The sequence below is a fragment of the Hakea prostrata genome, chromosome 10, assembly GCF_041222555.1.
Source record: "Hakea prostrata isolate BN-2017 chromosome 10, UWA_Hpros_2, whole genome shotgun sequence".
Taxonomy (NCBI): domain Eukaryota; kingdom Viridiplantae; phylum Streptophyta; class Magnoliopsida; order Proteales; family Proteaceae; genus Hakea; species Hakea prostrata.
In genome coordinates this window covers 49,111,079-49,135,707 of record NC_142609.1, presented here as the reverse complement: position 1 = coordinate 49,135,707, position 24,629 = coordinate 49,111,079, and the positions used below count along the sequence as shown (strand labels likewise).

The 24,629-nt window shown below is 36.1% G+C and overlaps 1 protein-coding gene, 1 long non-coding RNA gene and 2 pseudogenes across 3 annotated transcripts; 3 read left to right on the top strand and 1 right to left on the bottom strand.

The window, feature by feature from the left end:
- Positions 1-1,972: 1,972 nt before the first annotated feature.
- On the top strand, positions 1,973-6,128 carry LOC149003705 (TMV resistance protein N-like; annotated as a pseudogene). Its single transcript, XR_016170429.1, has 5 exons — positions 1,973-2,783; positions 2,984-4,154; positions 4,187-4,441; positions 4,536-5,519; positions 5,649-6,128. The product of XR_016170429.1 is annotated as a TMV resistance protein N-like (transcript).
- Positions 6,129-6,260: 132 nt separating this feature from the next.
- Positions 6,261-6,984, top strand: LOC149003704 (uncharacterized). The gene is made up of 3 exons (XR_016170117.1): positions 6,261-6,587; positions 6,700-6,768; positions 6,924-6,984. It is a non-coding gene; the product is annotated as an uncharacterized LOC149003704 (long non-coding RNA).
- A 5,725-nt stretch (positions 6,985-12,709) lies between these two features.
- LOC149003702 (uncharacterized) lies at positions 12,710-24,006 on the top strand. The gene is made up of 7 exons (XM_089138848.1): positions 12,710-13,399; positions 13,597-14,704; positions 14,800-15,042; positions 15,130-16,051; positions 16,400-17,046; positions 22,601-23,275; positions 24,001-24,006. Exons 1-7 carry the CDS (start codon positions 12,909-12,911, stop codon positions 24,004-24,006), a joined length of 4,092 nt encoding a protein of 1,363 aa, XP_088994974.1. The 5' UTR covers positions 12,710-12,908.
- Positions 18,229-19,411, bottom strand: LOC149003703 (uncharacterized; annotated as a pseudogene).
- Positions 24,007-24,629: the final 623 nt, after the last annotated feature.

Below are 24,629 nucleotides of genomic sequence, written 5' to 3'. Positions count from 1 at the left end.
TGTTCTTAAAATATGGAAAGCTGGAGAATTAAATTACAAATATTAAATTGAAAGATACATTGTAAATCAAAATTGAAAATTAATTGGAAAATAACTAAAAAAATAAATTAGAAAAACTAAAAGCATAAGAGAATTAGATTTTAAAACCAGATTTGAGAAAAATGAAAAAGAAAATGGAAAAATAAATTTTAAATATCGAAATGGGAAATAAAAAAATCAAAATTTGGAAAATAAATTTAAAAAAATTAGAGAAACACTTTAAAAAAAAAAAAACCAAAATTGGAAAAATGAACTTATAAACTTGTCTTTTTTGTGAAACTTTTCTCAAACCCTATTATAGTCATAAATGTATGATTTTTTTCGTTATATTTGATTCTAATTCATGTGAAAACTATTGGAATTCGAGTTATAAAAGTTGGTCTTGACAGGGTTGAGTAGGATTTGGGTTTAGCCCAAAAGCCAACTCAATCCATTCCCTACTTGATCTTATGTTAATTTAATCCAATTAAAATTACATATAAATTGAGTTTGAATAATCACTTAACCAAATTTCCAAGTACCAATCTCAATTTAGCTAAGCTGATGAACACCAACATTTCATAACTAACATAAGATAAGAAATTGTGAATAGAACAAAAGTAGCAGATCTGACATTTTAGAAGATTGGATTGCCTCTCAACTCAAAATAGCATTATCGAACATTGGACTGGCATATTTGGATTGCTCAGAATGATTTTGTTTTCAAGAGGATGAGTATGTGGCGCAAATCAAATCACTTCTGGTTGATACACTTGATTAAGATTGATTGATATATATATTGAGTTGGTGTTGGATATGATAATACTTTATGTTTCAATCATATTCTGATGTTCATGTTCATTAAGGATATAATGGAAATAGTCTTATATGCAAACTGGGTGAAAAGAATCTCAACTCATGAGAATTTTCTTTCTTTCTTTTTTTCTTTTCTTTCAACTTTCCAGTCTTCTTCTTCTTTTTTCTTTTTTTTTTTTTTTTTTTTTTTTTTTTTTTTAGGTTCATTCGGGCCAGCTTGTACACACCTCGATTACATTATTAGAGGGAGCTTTGTCATCCGTAAGGGTCAAACCCATGACCTCTCCACTGAGAAGTATGAATCTTACCACTTTACCAACGTTGCATTGACTTTTTTTTTTTTTTTGGAGGAGGGGGTTTGGGTAACCACCATAAGTTTCGCAAGGATTCAATGCCATTAAGCAAGATATCGTGAACCATTAGATTAAAATCTCGATAAAAATTTTGATTATGACTATTGAAAGACTAACGATCGATATAGACATCTTGACCAACATGCAAGATCCGACGGTCTAAAATCACGCACGCTTAATGGTTGCAAAATTCAAATTTGAGATCCACCAAACTCAACTTTTCATCCCACTTGCAAAGTTGGAATTAGTAATCTTGTAGTAACCCTTACCCAACACATATTCATGAAAGTGTTTTTTTTTTTCAAAAGAGGAAAGTGTTTTCCACTTGCCCCATTTTGACCAAGAGTACCGAATGTCTCTTCTTTAATTTTCTTGGTTTCCGCCTTGTTTGGCAGAGGAAATTGCCTTCACAATTCACATGTTCAGAGTGTTCTCCACTTGCTGCACTTTTACTTTACTTTGTATTGCTCTTTCTTCTTTTTCTTGGTTTCCGCGTTCTTTGGCAGTGGAAATTGCGACAACATTTCTTTGTTTCAACTCCTGCTGGCACTTTTAAGTTTTAACTTTTCACACGGTGAGTACCATCATTAACTCCACAAGGCAAACAAACAAACAGGAACTTCTTTCCTTCATTTTGGTGTAAAAGAATCTTCTACAAACAAACAAGAACTGATGACTAGATATTCCAACCCCAATAAATTAATTAATCACCAAATTCGGTTAAAGTAAGTGGAGAGCTTGTTGATAATCATTATATATTTAATGCCCGTGAAATCTGGGATAATTTTGAAGGCAATGCGATCACACTCTCACTGACCAATGGTGCTTTTTCATGGGGATGGAAGATTGTCGAAAATTGTGTGACAATTTCCTCTACCAAACAACATTGAAACCGAGAAAACAAAGAAAAAGACATGCCACTGTTACAAGTCATAACGTGGCAAAGCAGGTGGACATCGCTTTAATTATTTCAAGGCACACTGAAGTTGCGAAATACTTTCCTCTACTAATCAACTCTGAGACCAAGAAAGAATAAATCCTCCGCTGCACTGGGTCGTCGGCCTCTAGAGCATTTACCTAATCCCAGCTTGTCACTCGAAGTTAGAGTTCTTTCACGACTTATCTTTGTTGCAATCATGGCCACTTTAGACTCGGCTTCTTCTTCCTCTTCCTCTGTTGCCTCTGCAATTGAATCTTCTTCAACTTTCGATGTGTTTATTAACTTTAGGGGCAAAGATCTTCGCAAAAATTTCTTGATAGTGAAAAACTGCACACTGGAGAAGAAATTGGCCCAGCCCTCTATGAAGCGATCAGGGGTTCCAAAATTGCAATCCCTGCCTTCTCTGAAGGATATGCAGATAGCAAATGGTGTCTGGATGAACTTGTTGAGATAGTTCAATGCCATGAATCCAGCAAGCAAATAATCCTCCCCATATTCTTCAATGTTAACCCATCAGATGTTCGGCATCAGACCGGAACTTTTGAGAAAGCGTTCCTAAAACACCAGAAGGAGTTTGATCCAAAAAGGGTAAAGAGCTGGAGGGAGGCTTTGAGAGTGGTAGGGAAGTTGAAAGGAGATGTTATCGATGATACTGAGTAAGTCTTCAACCCAAAAACTTTTTCTCTAGTTAAGTCTCATCGTGTATTTTTTTTTTCTTTCCTTGTTCTGTGTCTATTAGAATTTTATTGATTTTCATTTCAAAAGATTCTTCAATTTGTTTATTCTTCTCTTTACTTGATATTTTCATCCCTTTGCTTGTTCTTGTGATTTTATTTTTTAAATAAAATAACTACAGGAATCAAGCAGAGGTAGTTGAATCAGTTGTCAAAAGGGCTCTAAGGGAATTGGTCAATAGCACACGCTTTCCTGAGGGCGAGTACCGTGTTGACATGGATTCCAGAGTAAAGGATCTATCTTCATTATTAAATATTGGCTCCAATGACGTTCAATTCGTGGGAATTTGTGGTCTTGGTGGTATCGGGAAGACGACTCTTGCCAAGGCAGTCTATAATGACATCCTTTCAACCTTTGGTGGCTATTGTTTTCTTTCGGACGTTAGAGAAAAAGCAACACAATCCGAGGGTTTAGTGTCATTGCAGAAGCGATTCCTAAAGGATATTTTCAACGAGGACTTTGACATAAGAGATCATTCTAGAGGGAAATTATTAATAGAAGAAAGAGTTAGAAGGAAAAAGGTTTTACTTGTTCTAGATGACGTTGACACTAAAGACCAAATAGATGCTTTGGCTGGTAATCTCAATTGGTTTGGCGAAGGAAGCAGGGTCATAATTACAACAAGGGACGAAGGTGTTTTGACCTTGGCTAATGTTAATGGAAAGAAAATATACAAGCCTCAATTGCTAGATCATGAGGATTCTCTTCAACTATTTAGTTGGCATGCCTTTCAAAATAGCCAACCTCCAAAAGAGTATACGCAACTCTCACGTGATGTGGTATGCCATTCTGGAGGGTTACCTCTAGTTCTAGAGGTCTTTGGGTCTTATCTATCAGATAAAAGTGACAAAGATGAGTGGGATGACACATTAAAAGCGTTAAAAGAAATTCCTCCTAAAGAAGTCCAAAGAAGGCTAAAGATAAGCTATGACAATTTGGAAAATAGTTATGAAAGAGACATATTTCTTGATGCGGCTTGCTTTTTCATTGGATGGAAAAAGGAAATTTTAATTTCCATATGGGAAGCTTGTGGCTTTCATCCAAAACCAGCAATATCCAAATTAATTAAAAGATCTCTTCTAAAGTTTGATGGTGAATGCTTGACGATGCATGATCACATTAGAGACATGGGAAGAGAAATTGTCTTAGAAGTAGACCGCAAAGATCCAAGTAAGCGTAGTAGGCTATGGTCTTATGATGACGTTGTGGAAGTATTAGGAAGACATAAGGTAACACCTAAACACATCCCGTCTCTCCTTCATTTCCTTAATATACTTCTATTTATCCAACAATTTCCATTTAATCAAGTTATTTCCTATTATAGGAAACTGAAGCAATAGAAGCCATGGCATGCCTCATATATGATGCTTCAGAGCCAGAGCCACTTTTTGATCTATCTACAGAATCTTTGGAGTTGATGCACAATTTAAGATTCCTTGATGTTACTCTTTGGTTTGAACATCTTATGGAGAGAAGCTCCCAGCTTTCTGATTTCTATCATAGGAGATTAGTTTGTCTCAAGCTATCACACGACGGTTCTAATCCGTTTTGGAATGTCAAACCTCCAAATAAACATAAGGTATATAATATTCGAGTTTTTTTTTTCTTTTTCCCAATAATAATATTAATGTTTTACAAATTGTAATATATGTATGTTTTCTCTTTGTTTACAGCGATTTCAAAAATTGAAATTTCTCGATCATAGTTACTCGGAGAACCTATCAAAATCCCCAAACTTTTCATGGTTTCCTTCTTTGGAGCAATTAGACTTTGAAGGATGTCGTTCATTGAAGGAGTTAGACGAGTCCATTGGGCAGTTGAGTCAATTCAAATGTCTTTTTCTCAACAGGTGCATATCACTTGAGAAATTGCCTGAGTCAATTGGTGATCTGAAATCACTAGTTAAGCTTTATCTGTCGTCTCCAAAAATAGAAGAACTCCCAGACAACATTTCTAAGTTGACTTCTCTCAAAGAGCTTATTCTTGAGTTTTGCGAGTCACTCGGGAAATTGCCTGAGTCAATTGGTGATCTAAAATCTCTAGTTAAGCTTGATCTGTCGGCAACAAAAATAGAAGAACTCCCAAACAGTATTTCTAGGATGACTTCTCTCAAAGAGCTTATTCTTCAAAACTGTTCCTCACTTAAGAAGTTGCCCGATGGTGTTGGACTATTAGTAAAGCTTGAGTTACTGGATTTTCAAGAGTGCATCACACTAGAGAAGCTATCACGATCATTCGGGGGAATGAGATGTTTGGATAGAGTACAACTGAAAGAAAACTGTATCACTAACTTTCATGTTGATTTTGCAATGCCCCCAAATTTAGTGGAGCTGGAAATCACTTATCTGAAACGGCTTAACTCCCTCCCGACAAATTTGTCAGCCTTGAAAACTTTGAAGCAATTAAGAATTCGGGGATGTGAAGAACTGGAATGCCTCCCAGCGCTTCCCTCGTGTTTGGTTGGACTTCATATTGATTTCTGTCTTTCGTTGGCACAACTGCCTGATCTGTCAAAGTTAAAAATGCTGAGAACATTAAAGCTCAAGAATTGTAACAAGCTGGAGGAAATCCCAGGCCTTGAGGAAATATTAGAATCATTGTACGAATTGGATGTGAGAGAATCCCTTAACTTGACATTTACTCAAAAGAAGATACAGGTGCCAGCCATCTCCCAAATCTTCGTGTCATGTTTTCCATAGAAACTACATGCCAGTTAATCATTCTATTATATATTGTTTTGATTATTGATACTTGTTTTCTTTTGTCCTGATACTATTTAATTGCAGAGACCACTTTCACCGGAGGACGTGTCACTGGCCACTTCACGTATTACTCTTTCCCTTGTTCTGATAATCTCATGGGACCACATGATCTGGTGGCCAACGTATTGGGAACTCCCTCCAACCAAGACAGACGTTTGCGCTTCCATCCACAAAAAGGATAAAAAACTCAGTTTCTCGCATTCGCTGACAGTGAAGAACTCGAGTATTCATTGGGATAATTCGGCGATCTTATACTACATTTGCCATTTCAGAGGTTTCGACTGGTTTGGGGTTCCGTTGCACGAAAATGATAAAATTGAGATTTTAGGTATCGATGCTCCCCATGGCTGGCTGGTAAAATTCTGTGAGATCTTGTTCACGAGGGGAGAACTAGGTACTCAAACGCCTTGTCAAAATTCAAATACATTGATGATGGTACCAGATTTATCCAACCAGCAGATGCTACAACATCCATCGCTTGTCGGAACTGGAATAATAATATAGCCCTCTCCAAATAGAAGAAGAAGAAGAAGAAGAAGTGATGAATAACGTTCCTAAATTATATGTCTCGAGTCCTTTTTTAAAACTGGACTCTGTTTCTGATGCGATGGCAGAAGAGGAAGAAGATATGTTGAGGCCCGGTAAGAGAGTTCGATTTCATAATGACATTCCGGAGCTTATGGCTGTTAAAAGGTACCAACACCAACTCAACCTATATATTGATCTGTTGAAATAATTTAATTTATTTCATTCTCCACATACATTCTAAGTCTACTAATTAACAGATAGAACCATTAATTTGCTGATCAGGTCCGAAGTTTGATCAGTTGGTGAAAAATGCCCCATTGATTTCATGGATAACTAAGTGCTTCCTGTCGCTGCTTCATCTCTACTCTAAAATGGGATATCAAACTGTTTGCGAACTGCCATCTACTGCAAACTATTTAAGCACAGATCTTTGTGGTGAGGCCTTTCTCTCTTCTCTTTAATCAATTTGTTGTTGTCACCTTAATAAGATTAATTAATAATAAAATAAAATAAATAAATGACATTCTAACGGTCTTTATTGTAACAGATGCTGAATTTTTTGTTTCTTTTCTATGGAAGTAACTCGATCGGTGCTAACTACTTAACTTGTGATCAGGTACTAACAAAATACCAGGCTCTACTGGTTTTTTTTATTTCACTTGCTTAACATTTGGGTTTGGCTTAATTATTTTCTTATATGCTGTTTCAAGGGAGATATCTGAATGAAAAGAAGTTAAAATTCAATTTTTTGTATATTAATTTTTATATTAGGTATGAAGCAAGGGTCACATAGACTATCTATTCTCTGTCAAGATGAGCAAAGAGTCCAAGTGAATATATATATATATATAGATATGTGTGATTTGTAATTAATGACTTAATTCATGTCATCCTTTCAAGGTTGTTGTAGAGTTCAAATTTCCTTGGAGGGAGGTGAGTAATTTTTGGTGTAAACTATTGCCTTTATTTTGTGTGGCAAATGTCCTTTCATGCATAGGTTCAACGGGGATATAAGGCAAATCGATATGAACATATACAATCTCATCATGGATCTTATATTAAAATGGTATGTACCTAGTAACGGAGCTCTTGAGTTTTAATTAGGGTTTGAAGGAGGGTTAAATGTATGAAACCTTTAACCCTGTTTTTTTTGAGACTATTTTTATTTGAATTCATGATCAAGCATCCAGCTCCAAGTGAACACTTGGCCAACATGACAATTACATTTTTCATAGGGGTATGCTATCCACTTTTCTTTTAATTCACTAATATACTGTATTAAAGAAAATAAGTTCTTTAAGCATAAACTACATGGAGGTATACCCTCCACATTTTGATTAGAATAGTCGTTTCAAAAGGATTTGTTAGAAAATTTACAATGGAATTGATAACTGGTTGTTGTAATTTCAGTTTTCTTGCATCTATGGTGCAAATGTTCAAAGTGGCAAAGGTGGATCAACCCATATTAGTATTACCATTCATTGCTGACAGCTAGAGGAAATCCCAGGCCTTGAGGAAATCGAATCATTGTACAAATTGAATGCACGAGGACCCTATAACTTGATACATACTCTTAAGGAAGATTATACAGGTGCAGGTCATCCCCTCTATCATGTTTTCCGTAGAAACTATATATGTACCAGTAAATTAATTATTTTGATTGTTAATTGATGGTTCTTTCTTTTTTGAAAATGATGGAATTGTGATTTTAAGCTCCCAAGCAATTCACTGCTGCATCATAACGTTCAGTGAGGTCTTGTTCAAGAACGGGGAGCTTGGTAAGTTGCAAAAGCCTCGTGAAAATTCGAACACCTTGAATTGGTCATACGTGGATGGCGATGGTGGAGTAATTACATTAGACTATTGGCCCAACGCTGCAGCAACAAGCAGATGAGGCACCTGCAGCAATGGGCCTAGGAGGGACCTGCTCAATTTGTGAACAGACCTACGAAAAAACTGACTTGTGTTATCTTCCTCTTAAGGTGAGTAATCTCAGAACAGACAAATTACCTTACAAACTTGGTTGTATTACTAACAATTCGATTGTTTCTTTGAATTTTTCACAGCTTCGAGTTTGCAATTCATGCTATTGTAGACGACGGACAGCCGAAAAGAAAACAGCTAGGAAGCTAGCGGCAGCTCAATTTCTATAATTATATCTCAGGTCAATTTCTATAATTATATCTCTTTGCAGGGTCTAAGTTTTTTTTGGTATCAGTGTCTCAATCTCTATTATTATTTAACATAAAAGCACAAGCATTCACCTTTGGCAGAACCACCATGGAGTGAATTTGTTCAAGGTTAATTATGATATAGGAAAAAGTTTGGTGTCAATATAAAAAATTTTAAAAATGATAGTAACAAGGGAGAAGATTCAAAAAGTATGGTATATAATTAATGAATGGACTATTCCCGCATCTATTTTCCGAGACTCATTGAGACGGTTATGCCAATATGGGCTTCATCATGTTGTCCGTGAACTTAATGCTGGAGCTGATTTTTTGGCTGGGTTATTACCTTAATAAACTAAATTCAGAATGATGCCAACAATTTAAAATTCTTAAAATTCTCTCCTCATTGCAATGATAATTGTACCTGAAAGCCTAAGTTGTCGTCCAATCATTAACAGCCGCATCACCTAGAACCAGCTGGAAATTTGGGCAAGGCTTATTTCATATAGGAAGATTGTAACTTTAAATTTCTTCCGGATTCTGTTCTAAATTAATGAATGGATACAGTTTCAGTCTTGCCATTTCTCTGTTTCAATTCAAAAACCTCAAAAATCAACGGAAACAAAAGAAGCCCATTGTTTTCCCTTCTCGTTTTGGAGAAAAAATTGAAGTTTTTATTATATAAAGAATGTATTAATTAAGCACAGATTTTTGGAGTGAGGCCTTTTTCTCTTCTAATTCTACTGAGTTCAACCCCAAATTAAGGACATACAGATTATTTCGATATGTCGCCTTAATAAGAAAAGGAAAAAGAAAAAGAAAAAGAAATCCTAACCTTCTTTATTCTGAACGGGTGCTGACTTTTTTGTTTCTTTTATGGGAATAACTCGGTGCTTTAACATGTGATCAGTACTAACAAAATACCAGGCCAGGCCAGGCTATGCATAACTTTCTTATATGTTTGTAAAGCAAGGATCCCAGGATGGTAACCATCTGATCTCTCTCCAGATGAGCAAAGAGACCATTGACTAAGCTAAGAGAAAACCCTTAGTCAAGCCCATTGACTAAGCTGATCCTGGCAGTGGCAGATGCACAAAGCTTAATTAGATAGCATTTTTCAACCATTTGCCATGTATTGATTTTATTTTTCCCCATAAAAAACCATAGCAAAAAAGCATCATTGCATGTTCGTGATTCCTATTCAAAATAAGATCTGGACAAAAAAGTAGCAAACCCCGCATCGATTTCCGATCAAGGTTTCTCCAGCCCAATAAACGTCAGAGAAAGCTTGAAGAGAGCATGAAGAGGACCACTAATCAACAAACCATGTGAAGATGTACTCTTTAAGTACCGAAGAATACAGTTAACATGTTGCTACTGCGCCTTTGTAGGGGCATGCATGCATGCATATACTTTTGATGCCATATCATAGAATTCATGTTAATCTTGTCTTCCTCCCTGTCCTTGGGTTTCTGCTGCCCTCAAGTTGATGATGCATGATGAAGGAACAATTTTCATTTTTAATCCATTGTCATTTGAAAAATTTTCGAATTTGACTAATTAAATCCAACTCCCTTGGCTGGACTTAATCCTTATTCCAATTGCAACATCTACATAATTACCAGCAGATTAAAGAAAAAAACAACCTAATTCTGTTGATCCTCTAACATCTTGATATTGTAGTGGTTCCATAGACATAGTCACATAGACACACTCTATTAATGTGGGTCCCACTACCTCATGTGAATGTGAAAAAATAGTTTGATGTGCACATTGGATGAAAAGGATCTCAAACTCATTAGAGGTCAGGCCACCATGAGAATTTTCCTTCTTCTTTTTTTTTTTTTTTTGATTGGTAGCAATAGGAACACCATAAGATTTGAGTGATTCTGCTTGGGTTCAGCATCATGAATGCATGAAGTCATTAAGCAAGATATTATGAACCGTTAGATCAAGATCTCGATCGAAATTTTAATTTCTTTAGAACTCTAAGGATACAGAGGTACCTATAGAACAAAATCTCGACCTACATGCGCGATTTGACGGTGTATAAATCACGCTTAATGGTTGCAAAATCCAAATTTAAGAATTGAGATCCACCAAACTCAACCTTTCAACCCACTTGCAATTAGTACTGAAGGGTTCTCTTGGTCTCTTTCTTCTTTAATTTTCTTGGTTTCCAGGTTGTTTGGCAGAGGAGGAAATTGTTCACGCCATTTATTTCTTTGTTTCGCGCTGGGGCTTTAATTTCTCCACTTTACCTTTTCTCCTTCTGAAATCATGCCTCTGTAGTAATCCATGAGACATTCACATTCATGAAAGTGTTCTCCAGTTGCTCTGCAAACACACAAAGAAGTTGATTAAAGTAAGCATATTTATGGAATCAAACAAGAAACTTAAACCAGACAAGTCGATTAAAGTAAGCATATTTATGGAATCAAATATCGATGTCCGTGAAATCTGCGATATTTTTTTAAGGCAATCTGATCAGACTCACTGGCTATTGGTGTTTTCACATGAGGACAGGAGAGGACAGGACAGGACAATTTCCTCTTCCAAACAATACCGCAATCGAGAAAACAAAGAAAGAGACATACCACGCTACTCCAAGTCCGAATGGAGCAGTGCAGGTGGAGAACGTTTTTAATTATGAATTGAAAACCAAAATGGAAAAATAAATTAAAAATATCGAAATTGGAATATAAAAATCAAAATTCGTAAAATAAATTAGAGAAACAATTTAAAAAATCAAAATTAGAAAAATGAACTCATAAACTTGCTCTTTTTTTTAACTTTTTCTTTTCTTTTTTTTTTTTTTGGGTCAAAAACCTAACGATCAATTAGTATTATATTTCCCTCAATTAAGGGGAAATAGTTTTATTCTTAAGTGATCAAGTAGCATTGGTTTTTCTGTCAACCATATGACATATATAATTGAATTTGATGATAGATTCCTTACCTGATTCTTATCTTCTAATTGAGAAATTGTTTACCCAAAAAAAGATAAGAAAAAGTTGAGAAATTCATTTTCCTGGCGTGTGGTGTTTTAAGTTTTAACGCGATAAGTCTGTAACCAGGGGAATGAGAGAAATCATTAGGGTTAGAAAGGATATTTAAATGGAAAATGGAAAATGGTAACTTGTATTAGTAAGGCTCTTTTTGATATCAATTATCATTGTCAATTATGGGAAATTTTCATTATTTTAAATTGTTTGGCATCTATTCAATTTTATTTTTATTTAATAATGCCTCCAAATCCATTGACTTTTTGTCCTTTGGTTGTTTTCTTTCTTCTTTGTGTGTTTCTTGTCTATGTGTGGTAATAGTCATCCTCTTTTCCCTTTTTCCTTCTTTTCTCCTGTTTCTTCTTTTTCTTTTTTATCTTGCCCCTTTTTTCCTTTCTTTTTTTCGTTTCCCCCTTTTCTTCTTGCCAAAAATGAATTCTTGTACTTATTTATTTTAAATAGGCATAATAGAGAATGAGAATTGATACCAAAAAGAGCCTAAAGAAAATCAGAAATATTTATAAACCGTAATAATATGGGGCTTGGCGATTTCAAAAGAATAATAATAATAATCGTGTGAAAATTGATAGATGAATAAGTGACTTGACCGTTAGTTCAGTCTCAAACCACTAGTACAATATTGGATTGATGGTAATTAATTAATTATGGGTTTCAACCTAGAGGTGGAGTCTTCAATACAATCGATAATGTGAAGGCTAAGATCCAAGACAAGGAAGGTATTCCTCCCGATCAGCAGCGTCTCATCTTCGCCTGAAAGCAGCTCGAGGATGGAAGGACCGTCGCCGATTACAACATCTAGAAGGAGTCGTCCCTTCACTTGGTTCTCCGTCTCAGAATCGCCGAGATATCGTCGATATCTCGGCGATAAAGTGTCAATCTCGTTTCGCCCCCTAGTATCGTTTCGCCAGGGTCGAATTTCGCCGAAATATCACCGAAAAAATAGTTCCATGCTTGGCTCTTTCTTCTTTTTCTTCTCCATGTTATTTGGCATGTGGAGATTGCGACAACATTCATTTGTTCCACCTGCTGACAGTTTAACTTTTTCATTAACTCCACAAGGCAAACAAACAAGAACTTCTTTTATATTTCTCGGTGATAAAAATTTTCTACAAACAAACAAGAACTGCTGACTAGATATTCCAATCCCTATAAATTAATTAATTAATTTTTGGTAGAAATAAATTAAATAATCAGATAATTCGATTAAAGTAAGTAGAGACTCTTGAGAGCTTGTTGATAATCATTATATATCTATAGAATCGAATATTAATGCCCGTGAAATCCGGGATACTTTTGAAGGCAATGCCATCACACTCATTGACCAATGGTGGTTTCCCATGAGGATGGACAATTTCCTCTACCAAACAACGCGGAAACCCAAAAAATAAAGAAAGAGACGAACCACTATTCCAAGTCAGAATCATGTGGATTAAACTTTCTTCCAATCAACTCACCAAGATAAAACTAAATCCTTCACTCAACTCGGAAATCAGCAACTTACTACGTTTGGTTGAGATAGCTAAAAAGAGCTCTTTCAACAACTAATCTTCGTCGCAATAATGGCTTCTTCATCCTCCTTTGTTGTCTCTGCAGCTGAATCTTATTCAACCTACGATGTATTTATCAACTTTAGAGGAAAAGATCTTCGCAACAATTTCATTGGATTTCTTTACAAAATTATGAATTACAAAGGAATAGATGCTTTTCTTGATAGTGAAAAACTATGGACTGGAGAAGCAATTGGCCCAACCCTCTATGAAGCGATCAGGGGTTCCAAAATCTCAATCCCTGTCTTCTCCGAAGGTTATGCGGATAGCAAATGGTGTCTGGAGGAACTTGTTGAGATAGTTCAATGCTATGAATCCAACAATCAAATAATCCTGCCCATATTCTTCAATATTGACCCATCGGATGTTCGACATCAAGCCGGAACTTTTGAGAAAGCATTCCTAGAACACCAGAAGAAGTTTGATCCCAAAAAGGTAGAGAGCTGGAGGAAAGCTTTGAGAGTGGTAGGGAACTTGAAAGGAGAAGTTCTCGACAATACTACGTAAGTCTCTAACCCACAAAATTTTTCTTAAGTTAGTCTCATTATGTGTATCTATATTTTTTTCGTTCTATAGTTGTTAGGGTTTTATTGATTTTCATTTCAGAAGATTCTCCAATCGATTTCTTCTTCTTGTTACTTGATATTTTTCATCCTTTTGCTTGTTCTTGTGATTTTATTTTTAAATAAAATAACCATAGGAATCAAGCAGAGGTAGTTGAATTAGTTGTCAAAAGGGCTCTAAGGGAATTGGTCAATAACACATGCTTGCTTGAGAGCGAGTACCGCATTGACATGGATTCCAGAGTAAAGGATCTATCTTCATTATTAAATATTGGCTTCAATGACGTTCAATTCGTGGGAATTTGTGGTTCTGGTGGTATCGGGAAGACGACAGTTGCCAAGGCTGTCTATAATGACATCCTTTCAACCTTCGATAATCGATGTTTTCTTTCAGACGTTAGAGAACAAGCAACACAATTCAGGGGTCTAGTGTCATTGCAAAAGCAATTCTTAAAGGATATTTTCAAGGAGGACTTTGACATAAGAGATCTTGATAGAGGACAAATATTAATAGAAGAAAGAGTTAGAAGGAAAAAGGTTTTACTTGTTCTTGATGACGTTGACACTAAAGAACAGATAGATGCTTTGGCTGGAAATCTCAATTGGTTTGGCAAAGGAAGCAGGGTTATAATTACAACAAGGGACGAAGGTGTTTTGAACTTGGCTAAAGTTAATGTAGAGAAAATATATAGGCCTCAATTGCTAGATCATGTGCATTCTCTTCAACTATTTAGTTGGCATGCCTTTCAAAATAGCCGACCTCCAAAAGATTATATGCAACTCTCACATGATGTGGTATACCATTCTGGAGGGTTACCTCTAGTTCTAGAGGTCTTTGGGTCTTGTCTATCAGATTTAAGTGACAAGGATGAGTGGGAATATACATTACAAATGTTGAAAGAAATTCCTCCTGAAAAGGTCCAAAGAAGGCTGAGGATAAGCTATGACAATTTGGAAAATGATTATCAAAAAGACATATTTCTTGATGCAGCTTGTTTTTTCATTGGATGGGAAAGGAAAACTCTAATTTCCATATGGGAAGCTTGTGGCTTTCATCCAAAACCAGCAATATCTAGATTAATAAAAAGATCCCTTCTAAAGTTTGATGGTGAATGCTTGACGATGCATGATCACATTAGAGACATGGGAAGAGAAATTGTCTTAGAAGAAAGCCGCAAAGATCCAGGTAAGCGTAGTAGGCTATGGTCTTATGGCGACGTTGTGGAAGTATTAAGAGGACATAAGGTAACGCCTAAACACATCCCCCACCCCCTTCTTTTTCTTAATATAGTTTTGTTATCCAACAATTTCCATTTAATTGAGTTATTTTTCTATTATAGGAAACTGAAACAATAAAAGGCATGAGCTGCTTGTATGATCTAGAGCCACCTTTTAATCTATCTACGGAATCTTTGGAGCTGATGCCCAATTTAAGATTCCTTGATGTTACTTCTTCGTTTAAATCGGTTATGGAGAGAAGCTTCCAGTTTTCCGATTTCTACCATAGGAGATTAGTTTGTCTCAAGCTATCACACAACAGTTCTAATCAGCTTTGGAATGTCAGACCTCTAGATAAACATAAGGTATAGCATTCGAGTTTTTTCTTTTTCCCAATAATAATATTAAGTTCTATAAATCGTAATATATGTATGTTTTCTCTTTGTTTACAGCGGTTTCAAAAATTGAAAATTCTCGATCATAGTAACTGTTGCCACCTTCGAAAGTCCCCAGACTTTTCATGGTTTCCTTCTTTGGAGCAATTACACTTAGAAGGATGTCGTTCATTGAAGGAGTTAGACGAGTCCATTGGACAGTTGAGTCAACTCAAAGGTCTTTTTCTCAAGTTGTGCACATCACTTAAGAAATTGCCTGACTCCATTGGTGACTTGAAAACCCTAGAGAAGCTTGACTTGTCATTGACAAGAGTAGAAAAACTCCCAGATAGCATTTGTCGGATGTGTTCTCTCAAAGAGCTTATTCTTCAACAGTGTTACTCATCCAAGAAATTGCCTGAGTCAATTGGTGATCTAAAATCACTAGTTAAGCTTGATCTATCGTCTACAAAAATAGAAGAACTCCCAGACAGCATTTCTAGGATGACTTCTCTCAAAGAGCTTATTCTTGAGTCTTGCTGGTCACTCAAGAAATTGCCTGAGTTAATTGGTGATCTAAAATCACTAGTTAAGCTTGATCTGTCGTCTCTACAAGAAGAAGAACTCCCAGACAGCATTTCTAGGATGACTTCTCTCAAAGAGCTTATTCTTCGTGAGTGCGAAGCACTCAATAAATTGCCTAAGTCAATTGGTGATCTAAAATCACTAGTTAAGCTTGATTTGTCTTCATCTGAAGAAATAGAAGAACTCCCAAACAGTATTTCTATGATGACTTCTCTCAAAGAGCTTATTCTTCAACACTGTTACTCATCCAAGAAATTGCCTGAGTCAATTGGTGATCTAAAATCACTAGTTAAGCTTGATCTATCGTCTACAAAAATAGAAGAACTCCCAGACAGCATTTCTAGGATGACTTCTCTCAAAGAGCTTATTCTTCGTGAGTGCAAAGCACTCAATAAATTGCCTAAGGGCCTGTTTGGTTACATGAGTCTAGAGATTTCAAATATCTAAAGATTTGAAATCTATAGATTTCAAATCTATAGAGTTATAATTTATAAAATTAGGTGTTTGGTTGTGGAATGAAATCTGTGGATTCATCCTAAAAAATTATTTGATCGACGTGATTTTTGTAAATGTGTAAATGTAAAGCTTTTTTGAAATCTCTAGATTTCATCCCTTACCCATAAATCTATAGATTCACGTTTTTAGTGTAAAAAGGTGAATCTCTAGACTTCATGAGTCTAGAGATTTTTACAACCAAACGGGTATAATTCTCAGATTCATGAATCCAGAGATTTGAAATCTCTGGATTCATGTAACCAAACAGGCCCTAAGTCAATTGGTGATCTAAAATCACTAGTTAAGCTTGATTTGTCTTCATCTGAAGAAATAGAAGAACTCCCAAACAGTATTTCTATGATGACTTCTCTCAAAGAGCTTATTCTTCAAAATTGTTCCTCGCTCAAGAAGTTGCCCGATGGTGTTGGACTATTAGAAAAGCTTGAGTTATTAAATTTTCAAAATTGCATCACACTAGTGAAGCTACCAAGGTCATTCGGGGGAATGAGATGTTTGGATAGAATACAACTGGGAGGAATCCCTATTACTGACTTTCATGATGATTTTTCAATGCCCCCAAATTTAGTGGAGCTGGAAATCACTTTTTTGAAACAGCTTAACTCCCTCCCGACAAATTTGTCAGCCTTGAAAACTTTGAAGCAATTAAAGATTTGTCAATGTGCAATATTGGAATACATCCCAGCTCTTCCCTCATGCTTGGTTGAACTTTGTATTGAATCATGTGGTTCGTTGGCACAACTACCTAATCTGTCAAAGTTAAAAATGTTGAGAACATTAAAGCTCAGGTATTGCGAAATGTTGGAGAAAATCCCAGGCCTTGAGGCAATAGAATCATTGTACGAATTGGATGCGGAAGGATCCGTTAACTTGACATGTACTTCAAATATTATACAGGTGCCGGCCATTTCCCTAATCCCCGTACGTATCATGTTTTCTATAGAAACTACATACCAATTAATCGTTCTATTGTTTTGATTATTTAGTTGCAGAGACTATATTCACCGGCGAACGTGCCACTATCAACATCACGTATTATTCTTTGCCTTGTTCTGACATTGTCGGGATACCCTCTAGGCAAAGTAGACGTTTATGCTTCCATCCACAAAAAGGATAAAAAAGTCAGTTGCTTGCATTCGCTGAGAGTGGAGATGAACTCAAATCTTGAGTATGATATTGATGAAGATTTCTTCTACATTAGCCATTTCAGAGGCTTTGACTGGTTTGGGGTTCCGTTGCACGAAAATGATAAAATTGAGATTTTACGTATCGATGCAACTAATGACTGCCTGGTAAAATTCTGCGAGGTCTTGTTCACGAAGGGGGAACTTGGCACGCAAAGGTCTTGTCAAAATTCAAATACATTGATGATGGTACCAGATTTATCCAACCAGCAGATGCTACAACATCCATCGCTTGTTCAGGAAACTGGAATAATAATATATCCCTCTCCAAATACAAAACAAGAAGAAGAAGAAGAAGAAGAAGAAGATGTGATGAATAACGTTCCTAAATTATATGTCTCGACTCCTTTTTTAAAACTGGACTCTGTTTCTGATGCAATGGCAAAAGAGGGAGATATGTCGAGGCCCGGTAAGAGAGTTCGCTTTCATAATGACATTCCAGAGCTTATGGATGATGTTAAAAGGTACCAACACCAATTCAAGCTATTCTGTTGAAATAATTTAATTTATTTCTCCGCATACATTCTCATCCACTAACATATAGAACCATTAATTTGCTGATCAGGCAGGTCCGAAGTTTGTTCAGTTGGTGAAAAATACCCATTGATGTCATGCATAAACTACGTGCTTCTTCTAAAAATGGGATATGAAACTGTTTGGGAACTGCCATCTACTGCAACTATTTAAGCACACATTTTTGTGTTGAGGCCTTTTCCTCTTCTATTGAGTTTAACCTTTTTAATTTGTTGTTGTGATCTTGTGACTCACCTTAACAAGGAGGGGAAAAAAAAAGAAAGAAAACATTCTAACGTTCTTCATTGTAAACAGATGCTGAATTTTTCGTTTCTTTTCTATGAAAGTAACTCGATCGTGCTAACTACTTAACTTGTGATCAGGTACTAACAAAATACCAGGCTATAATAGTGGGTTTGATTCTTGGCCTTGTTCTGAATATCTCAGACCTCAGCTCCGATACACTGATGTTCAGCATACATGTTTCTGCTTCAATCCACCGAAAGATAAGAAAATTATCTGTTTCCATTCGCTAATGGTGGAGAATCTTGACCATAGTATTGAAGGATATGTAATCTATATTTGCCATTTCAAAGGCTTTCACTGTTTTGGAGTTCCGCTGCACAAAATGATGGAATTGAGATTTTAAGTATTGATGCTCCCCATGGCTGCATAGTAACATTCTGTGAGGTGTTGTACAAAAACGGGGAACTTAGCACGTTGCAAAAGCCTCGCCAAAATTCAAATACCTTGAATTGGTCATACGAGGATGAGAAGCAGCTCAAACGTTCATGGAATTCTCTGGCTTCGTATGTTGTGTTGGAGGTGATGAAGGATGAGAAGCAACCCCACCTGGAGGTGGTGTAGGCATCCCGTACACCTGCGCACATCTTGCCGTCCCTTTGCTCTTCCCAGAAAGTAGAAACCGAACCCAAGAAAAATTGCAAAGAGGATCAAAGGAAGAGAGATCACCACTACCATACCCATCTCTGCTGTTGTTCACCAACACTAACACCAATGTCTCTGAGAGAGAGAGAGAGAAGACAATGGTTGCAGATAGAGAGAGGAGAATGGAAGTGCCTTCTTGATCATCAGTCCAATACCCAATGTTATAATAGCTCTATCAGTCTCAACGGTTGTCTTAACGTCTATTTCCGTAACGGCTACTTTTGTGAACGTCAAGCATTAGATTATTGGCCCAACCAGCAACAAGATTGGCTTGAGGCACCAAGTCTTTTCAGCCGAGCCTTTATTCACGGCAAATGCGCCAAGGACTGTCCTGCCCATTGTGTGGACGGATCTTGGAGTATGACCACTACTGGCGCTATCATAGAGGTTCCAGGGTGAGTAATTAATCTCAGAATAGATCGATTTCATTAATCCACAGAAAGTGTTCCTAGAATGACTAATCCATGTTGTATCATATCTGTTATTATTTAAAATATTAATGTTAGAAAGAGAAAAAATCTCAAATTTCAGAGTTGACAGCAGATCTCTGAGGTATGGAACGAACTATGTCAGTATCAATCAGCTATTGCCATTAAATGAAACCCAAAATCTTTCAATTTGACGATATTGATGCATCAAATCGTAGACAAAACTCAGTGTATCAGAATTTCAAATCCTTCGAAATCAAATCTTGATAACGCTAAAGTGCTGAAAAGATAGAAAGAGGAAAAACGATTTGGAAATCCGAAACTTAAAAATATAAGGATGGAAAAAACACAAACCTTCCTGCTTGAATTGTTTAGATTCTCCATTGCCTTTAAGATCAATTCTTAGTTTACCCTCCCATGATTGGTCCATAATATTTCATAATCAATTAGAATTTATCAACAAAAAAGAAAAATCAAATGAAAGAAAACATAGAAGAGAGTGCAATCAAATGCCAAAAGGTGGAAAATAATAACAACAAACCCTTTAAACTAAGAGCCTTGGAAATAAGAAGGGGAACCACAAAACCCTAGGAATTAACTTGCATTCACATCGTGACCCTTGGCTTCATCATCAGGTTCAGATCTCTTACCATTGAAACAGAGAGACGCTTCAAAACATCTACTCTAAATTTAATGACAATGGACTAGATGGTGAAGCCAAGGGAAATGAGGAATGAAGATTTTATTGTGATTGTCACCTTCAAGTTAAATTGGTTTGTCCCGATCCTAATTTATAATTCTCAATAATGGTTGCTATAACTGCTCTACAAGCTTTTGCCTTGGTGCATGTGTCACAAGGTGAATGCAAGGCATATGTTAACAAAAAAAAAAAAAAAAAAAGGCATATATAAAAATTAACATTGCTCTGATTCACTTATGTATATCCCTAAAATGACTTGATCAAATCCATTTTAAGACATTACTTACTTACTTGTGGGTTGGCTCAAGGAAATGTGCCTCAGCCAATCAGCCACAATTGATTATGATGTATATTTGGTCCTAATCAACCTCGGCTGCCCTAAGCTTGAACAGGGTTTTGGGTCAAAATCCCAAGCCTAGGGTTAGGATGAACATTCATCCTAATTAATGCTAGCTCAAGCCTTCTCAATCCTACCATTTTGATAAATAAATGTCAAAATATGGAACCATGGATTGTTTTATTGTCTTTTGATCAAGGTTTTAGGTTGTGTTTTTGGCATCAGACATACCCAGATCCTTAGATTGTAGGTCTCACACTGCGTAGCACAACATACACAAATCTTAGGACTCACATATGAGTGTGAAAAAATAGTCTGATATGCAAGCAAAAAGGAAAGGATTTTGCCACATAGAAGCGGCACCATGAGAATTTCTTTCTTTCCTTTTGTTTATGGGGTTGTTTTGCCCTTTTGGGTAGCAAGAGGACCACCATAAGATTTTAGCGATTTTGCTTGGGTTCAACGTCATTAATGTGCTCAGTTATTAAGTGAGATATCATGATCCGTCGAGTCTAAATCTCGATGAATTTTTGATTTGACAATTGGGAAACGAGCAGCCGAGATTGAAATCTTGACCAACATGTGAGATCTAACGGTCTAAAATCACGCTTAACGATTGTAAAATCAAAATTTGAGATCCACGCCAATAGATAGTGGAATGGTTGAGAACCTCACTTTTCAATAGAGAGATTGTGGGTTCAACCTTGTCCAATTATGATGCATATATAATATCCCATCGTAATTTCTCTCGTTAATAAAGATTCCCTCTTACCAAATAAAATCTCTAATTTTATATATATATATATATATATATATATTAGGTTTTGAGATCCACAAAACTCAAAAGTTTTCATCCCACTCGCAAAGTTGCAATTACTAATCAAGAGAATAGAATAAGGGATGTAAAATCGGGATGTAAAAGTACTTTAATAAAAATGGATAAATTTAATTTTTTGAAGATAGCATCATCATTTAACTACAGTCCTTAACAAGAAAGCATATTTGTAAATAAAATTTATTTAGCGAAAATAGATGTAATTAATTGAGGATATATATATATATAATTTAATCTTAATATAATCTACTAATCTGGAATTTGGCTTTGCCGGTCAAGGCTAAAAAATCTGGGGGTTTTATTATTTAGTTTTAACCGAAGAGAAGAGTAGCAGGCATATATTCATAGAATCAAATATTAATGCCCGTGAAATCTGGGATATTTTTGAACGCAATGTGATCACACTCATTGACCAATGGTGATGAGGATAGAAAATTGTGTGCCAATTTCCTCTAACAAACAACGCGGAAACCGAGACAACAAAGAAAGAGACGGACCAGTACCACCGTTTTAAGTCAGAATGGAACAAAGCATGTGGACAGAGCTTTTATTCTTTCAAGGCACACGGAAGTTGCGAAATACTTTCCTCTACCAATCAACTCTGAGACCAATAAAAAAATAAATCCTTCACTACACTTGGTCAGCCTGCATTTACCTAATTCCAGCCTGTCGCTGGAAATAGTTAGAGCTGAACAACACTGGCTTCCTACAATTCAAGGTAAACTTGGAAATCAGCAAGGTACTACATTTGGTTGAGATAGCTAGAAAGAGTTTTTTCAACAATTAATCTTTGTCTCAATCATGGCTTCTTCTTCCTCCTCTGTTTCCTCTGCAACTGAATCTTCTTCAACTTACGATGTGTTTATCAACTTTAGGGGCGAAGATCTTCGCAACAATTTCGTTGGATTCCTTTACAATATTATGAAGGACAAAGGAATCGATGCCTTTCTTGATAGTGAAAAATTACGGATTGGAGAATCAATTGGCCCAGCCCTCTATGAAGCGATCAGGGGTTCCAAAATCTCAATCCATGTCTTCTCTGAAAGTTATGCGGATAGCAAATGGTGCCTGGACAAACTTGTTGATTAAGTAGTCTGCTTCTTTGATAAGTTAAGTAGTCTGCTTCTTTGATTTTTTATTTTCCATGTTAAGTGAATGCATAATCTCATAAATCTTGTATTTATAGAATGTAAATAACCGTTACAATATGAGAAAATATTACTTGATATACTATACTCTAATAATCAAAGTTAAAAATGTTGAAAACATTAAAGCTCAGGTATTGCGAAAAGCTAGAGGAAATCCCAGGCCTTAAGGAAATAGAATCATTGTTCGAACTGGAAGCGCAAAGATCCCTTAAGTTGAGACATAATCAACTGAAGATTATACAGGTGCAAGTCATCTCTATCATGCTTTTCGTAAAAGCTATATATGTACTAGTTAGTAAATTAATTATTTTAATTATTAATTGATGGTTCATTCTTTTTTGTTCTTGGTTATTTGCAGGGAAGACTTTCCCCCGGGTCACGAGCGATTAGACACAGTTATTCCTTGACTGCAAATCAACAGATTTATAATAGTGGTTTGATTCTTTGCCTTGTTCTGGATATCTCACACCTCAGCTCCTTTAGTGTGAGGTTCAGCATAGACGTTTCTGCTTCAATCCACATAAAGGATAAGAAAATTATTTGTTTCCATTCGTTAATGGTGGAGCATCTTGACCGTAGTATTGATGGAGATGTAATCTACATTTGCCATTTCAAAGGCTTTGACTGGTTTGGAGTTCCATTGCACGAAAACGTTGCAATTGAGATTTTAGGTGTCAATGCACCTCGCTGTCGAGTAAAGTTCTGCGAGGTCTTGTTCAAGAACGGGGAGCTTGGTACGTTGCAAAAGCCTTGTAAAAATTCGAATATCCTGAATTGGTCATACGTGGATGACAATGGTGGATTAATTGCATTAGATTATTGGCCCAACCAGCGACAACATGAGGCACCTGCAGCTCCTTCTCTTAGCCCGATTCTTAATTCATGGCGAATGAGCCAAGGACTGACCTGCCCATTGTGTGAAAAGGCCTACGAGCGTCATCACTGGCGTTATCTTAGGCTGCGTTTGTTTGCAAAGGTGGGGTGGGAAAAAAGGGGTGGGAAAAAAAAACATATGGGTCCCACATGTAGTGGGGTGAGGGAGAAGAAAAGAAAAGGAAAGGGTTTTGTGGAAAAGTGATCGGGTGGGTCCCACATTTTTACTTTTCCCAATTTTCCCACAAAACCCCACCAAATATGTGGGGTTTTAAAATAGCATGGGGTGGGAAAGTTGAACTGCCACATCAGCAGACAAGGTTCCTTGATTGAACCTTGTCTCCCACTTTTCCACCCCAAGCAACCAAACACTTTACCATTTTAGGATTTTAAGGAAAAGTAAGAAATTTACACATTTTTCAAGAATTTTCCCACCCCACCTTTATTCCAGCAAACAAACGCAGGCTTAGAGATTCTGGGGTGAGAAATCTCAGAACAGACAAATTTCTTTAATTGATTAATTAATTATCTTTAACTTGCTTGTATTACTAATAATTCGATTGTTTCTTAGAATTTTCCACGGCTTCGAGTCTGCAAATCGTGCTACTATAGACAACAGACAGCCGAAAAGAAAAAAGCCAGGAAGGAAGCAGCGGCTCAATCTATGATTATATCTCTTTGCAAGGTCTAAGTTGATAGTACCAATCATCAACATGTCGTGTCACCTAGAAGTAGTAGGAAATTTTCCCCTTTTATCTATAATAATCGGAGTATAGATGTATCTGTTCAAGATTGATGTTTTTAAGTCTATGTTACTGTTGGTTACAAAAAAAAGTGTATATATGTTTTGTATTCTTGTTTGTGTGCACTGCGTTTGTGTTCCAGATTTGATAGTTTCTAGTCTATGAGAATAAAGTCTTAACTTGTTATAGGAAAGAATAGAAATTTAAATTTCGGCAGATTCATGTTATATAATTAATAAATGATACCAGATATCAGTCTTGTCCATTTCTCTTTTTCATTTCTTAGTCTCCTTAAAAAATCAACAGAAATAAAAGAAGCCAATTGTTTTCCCTTTTTGTTTTCGATAAAAAATTTGAAGCTTCTATTATATAAAGAATGTATTAATTAAGCACAGATTTGTGTAGTGAGGCCTTTTTCTCGGAAATTGCTTCAGGACTGTCGAGCGAAATTTCGGTCGAGATTTCGATTTTGACCGTTGAATACATAAAAAAGACAAAAGTACTAAAAAACGCAAACATATCTAAGTCCTAATTAACGAACAGATTTCATGTAAACTTTGAATTTCCTATTGTTAAAGGGCAAATCATATATAGAGAGCCCTGTGTTTGAAATCAATTACATTTATTACTCTTAAAAAAATCAATTATAAATGTTTTTTTCCTACTCCAGCAAAGCTGTCCACTTATAGCTTTCAATTCTTAACCGTAACGAATATCAAGAATTGATTTTTTTCACAAGAATAGAGATGTAATTGATTAAGAATATAAAAA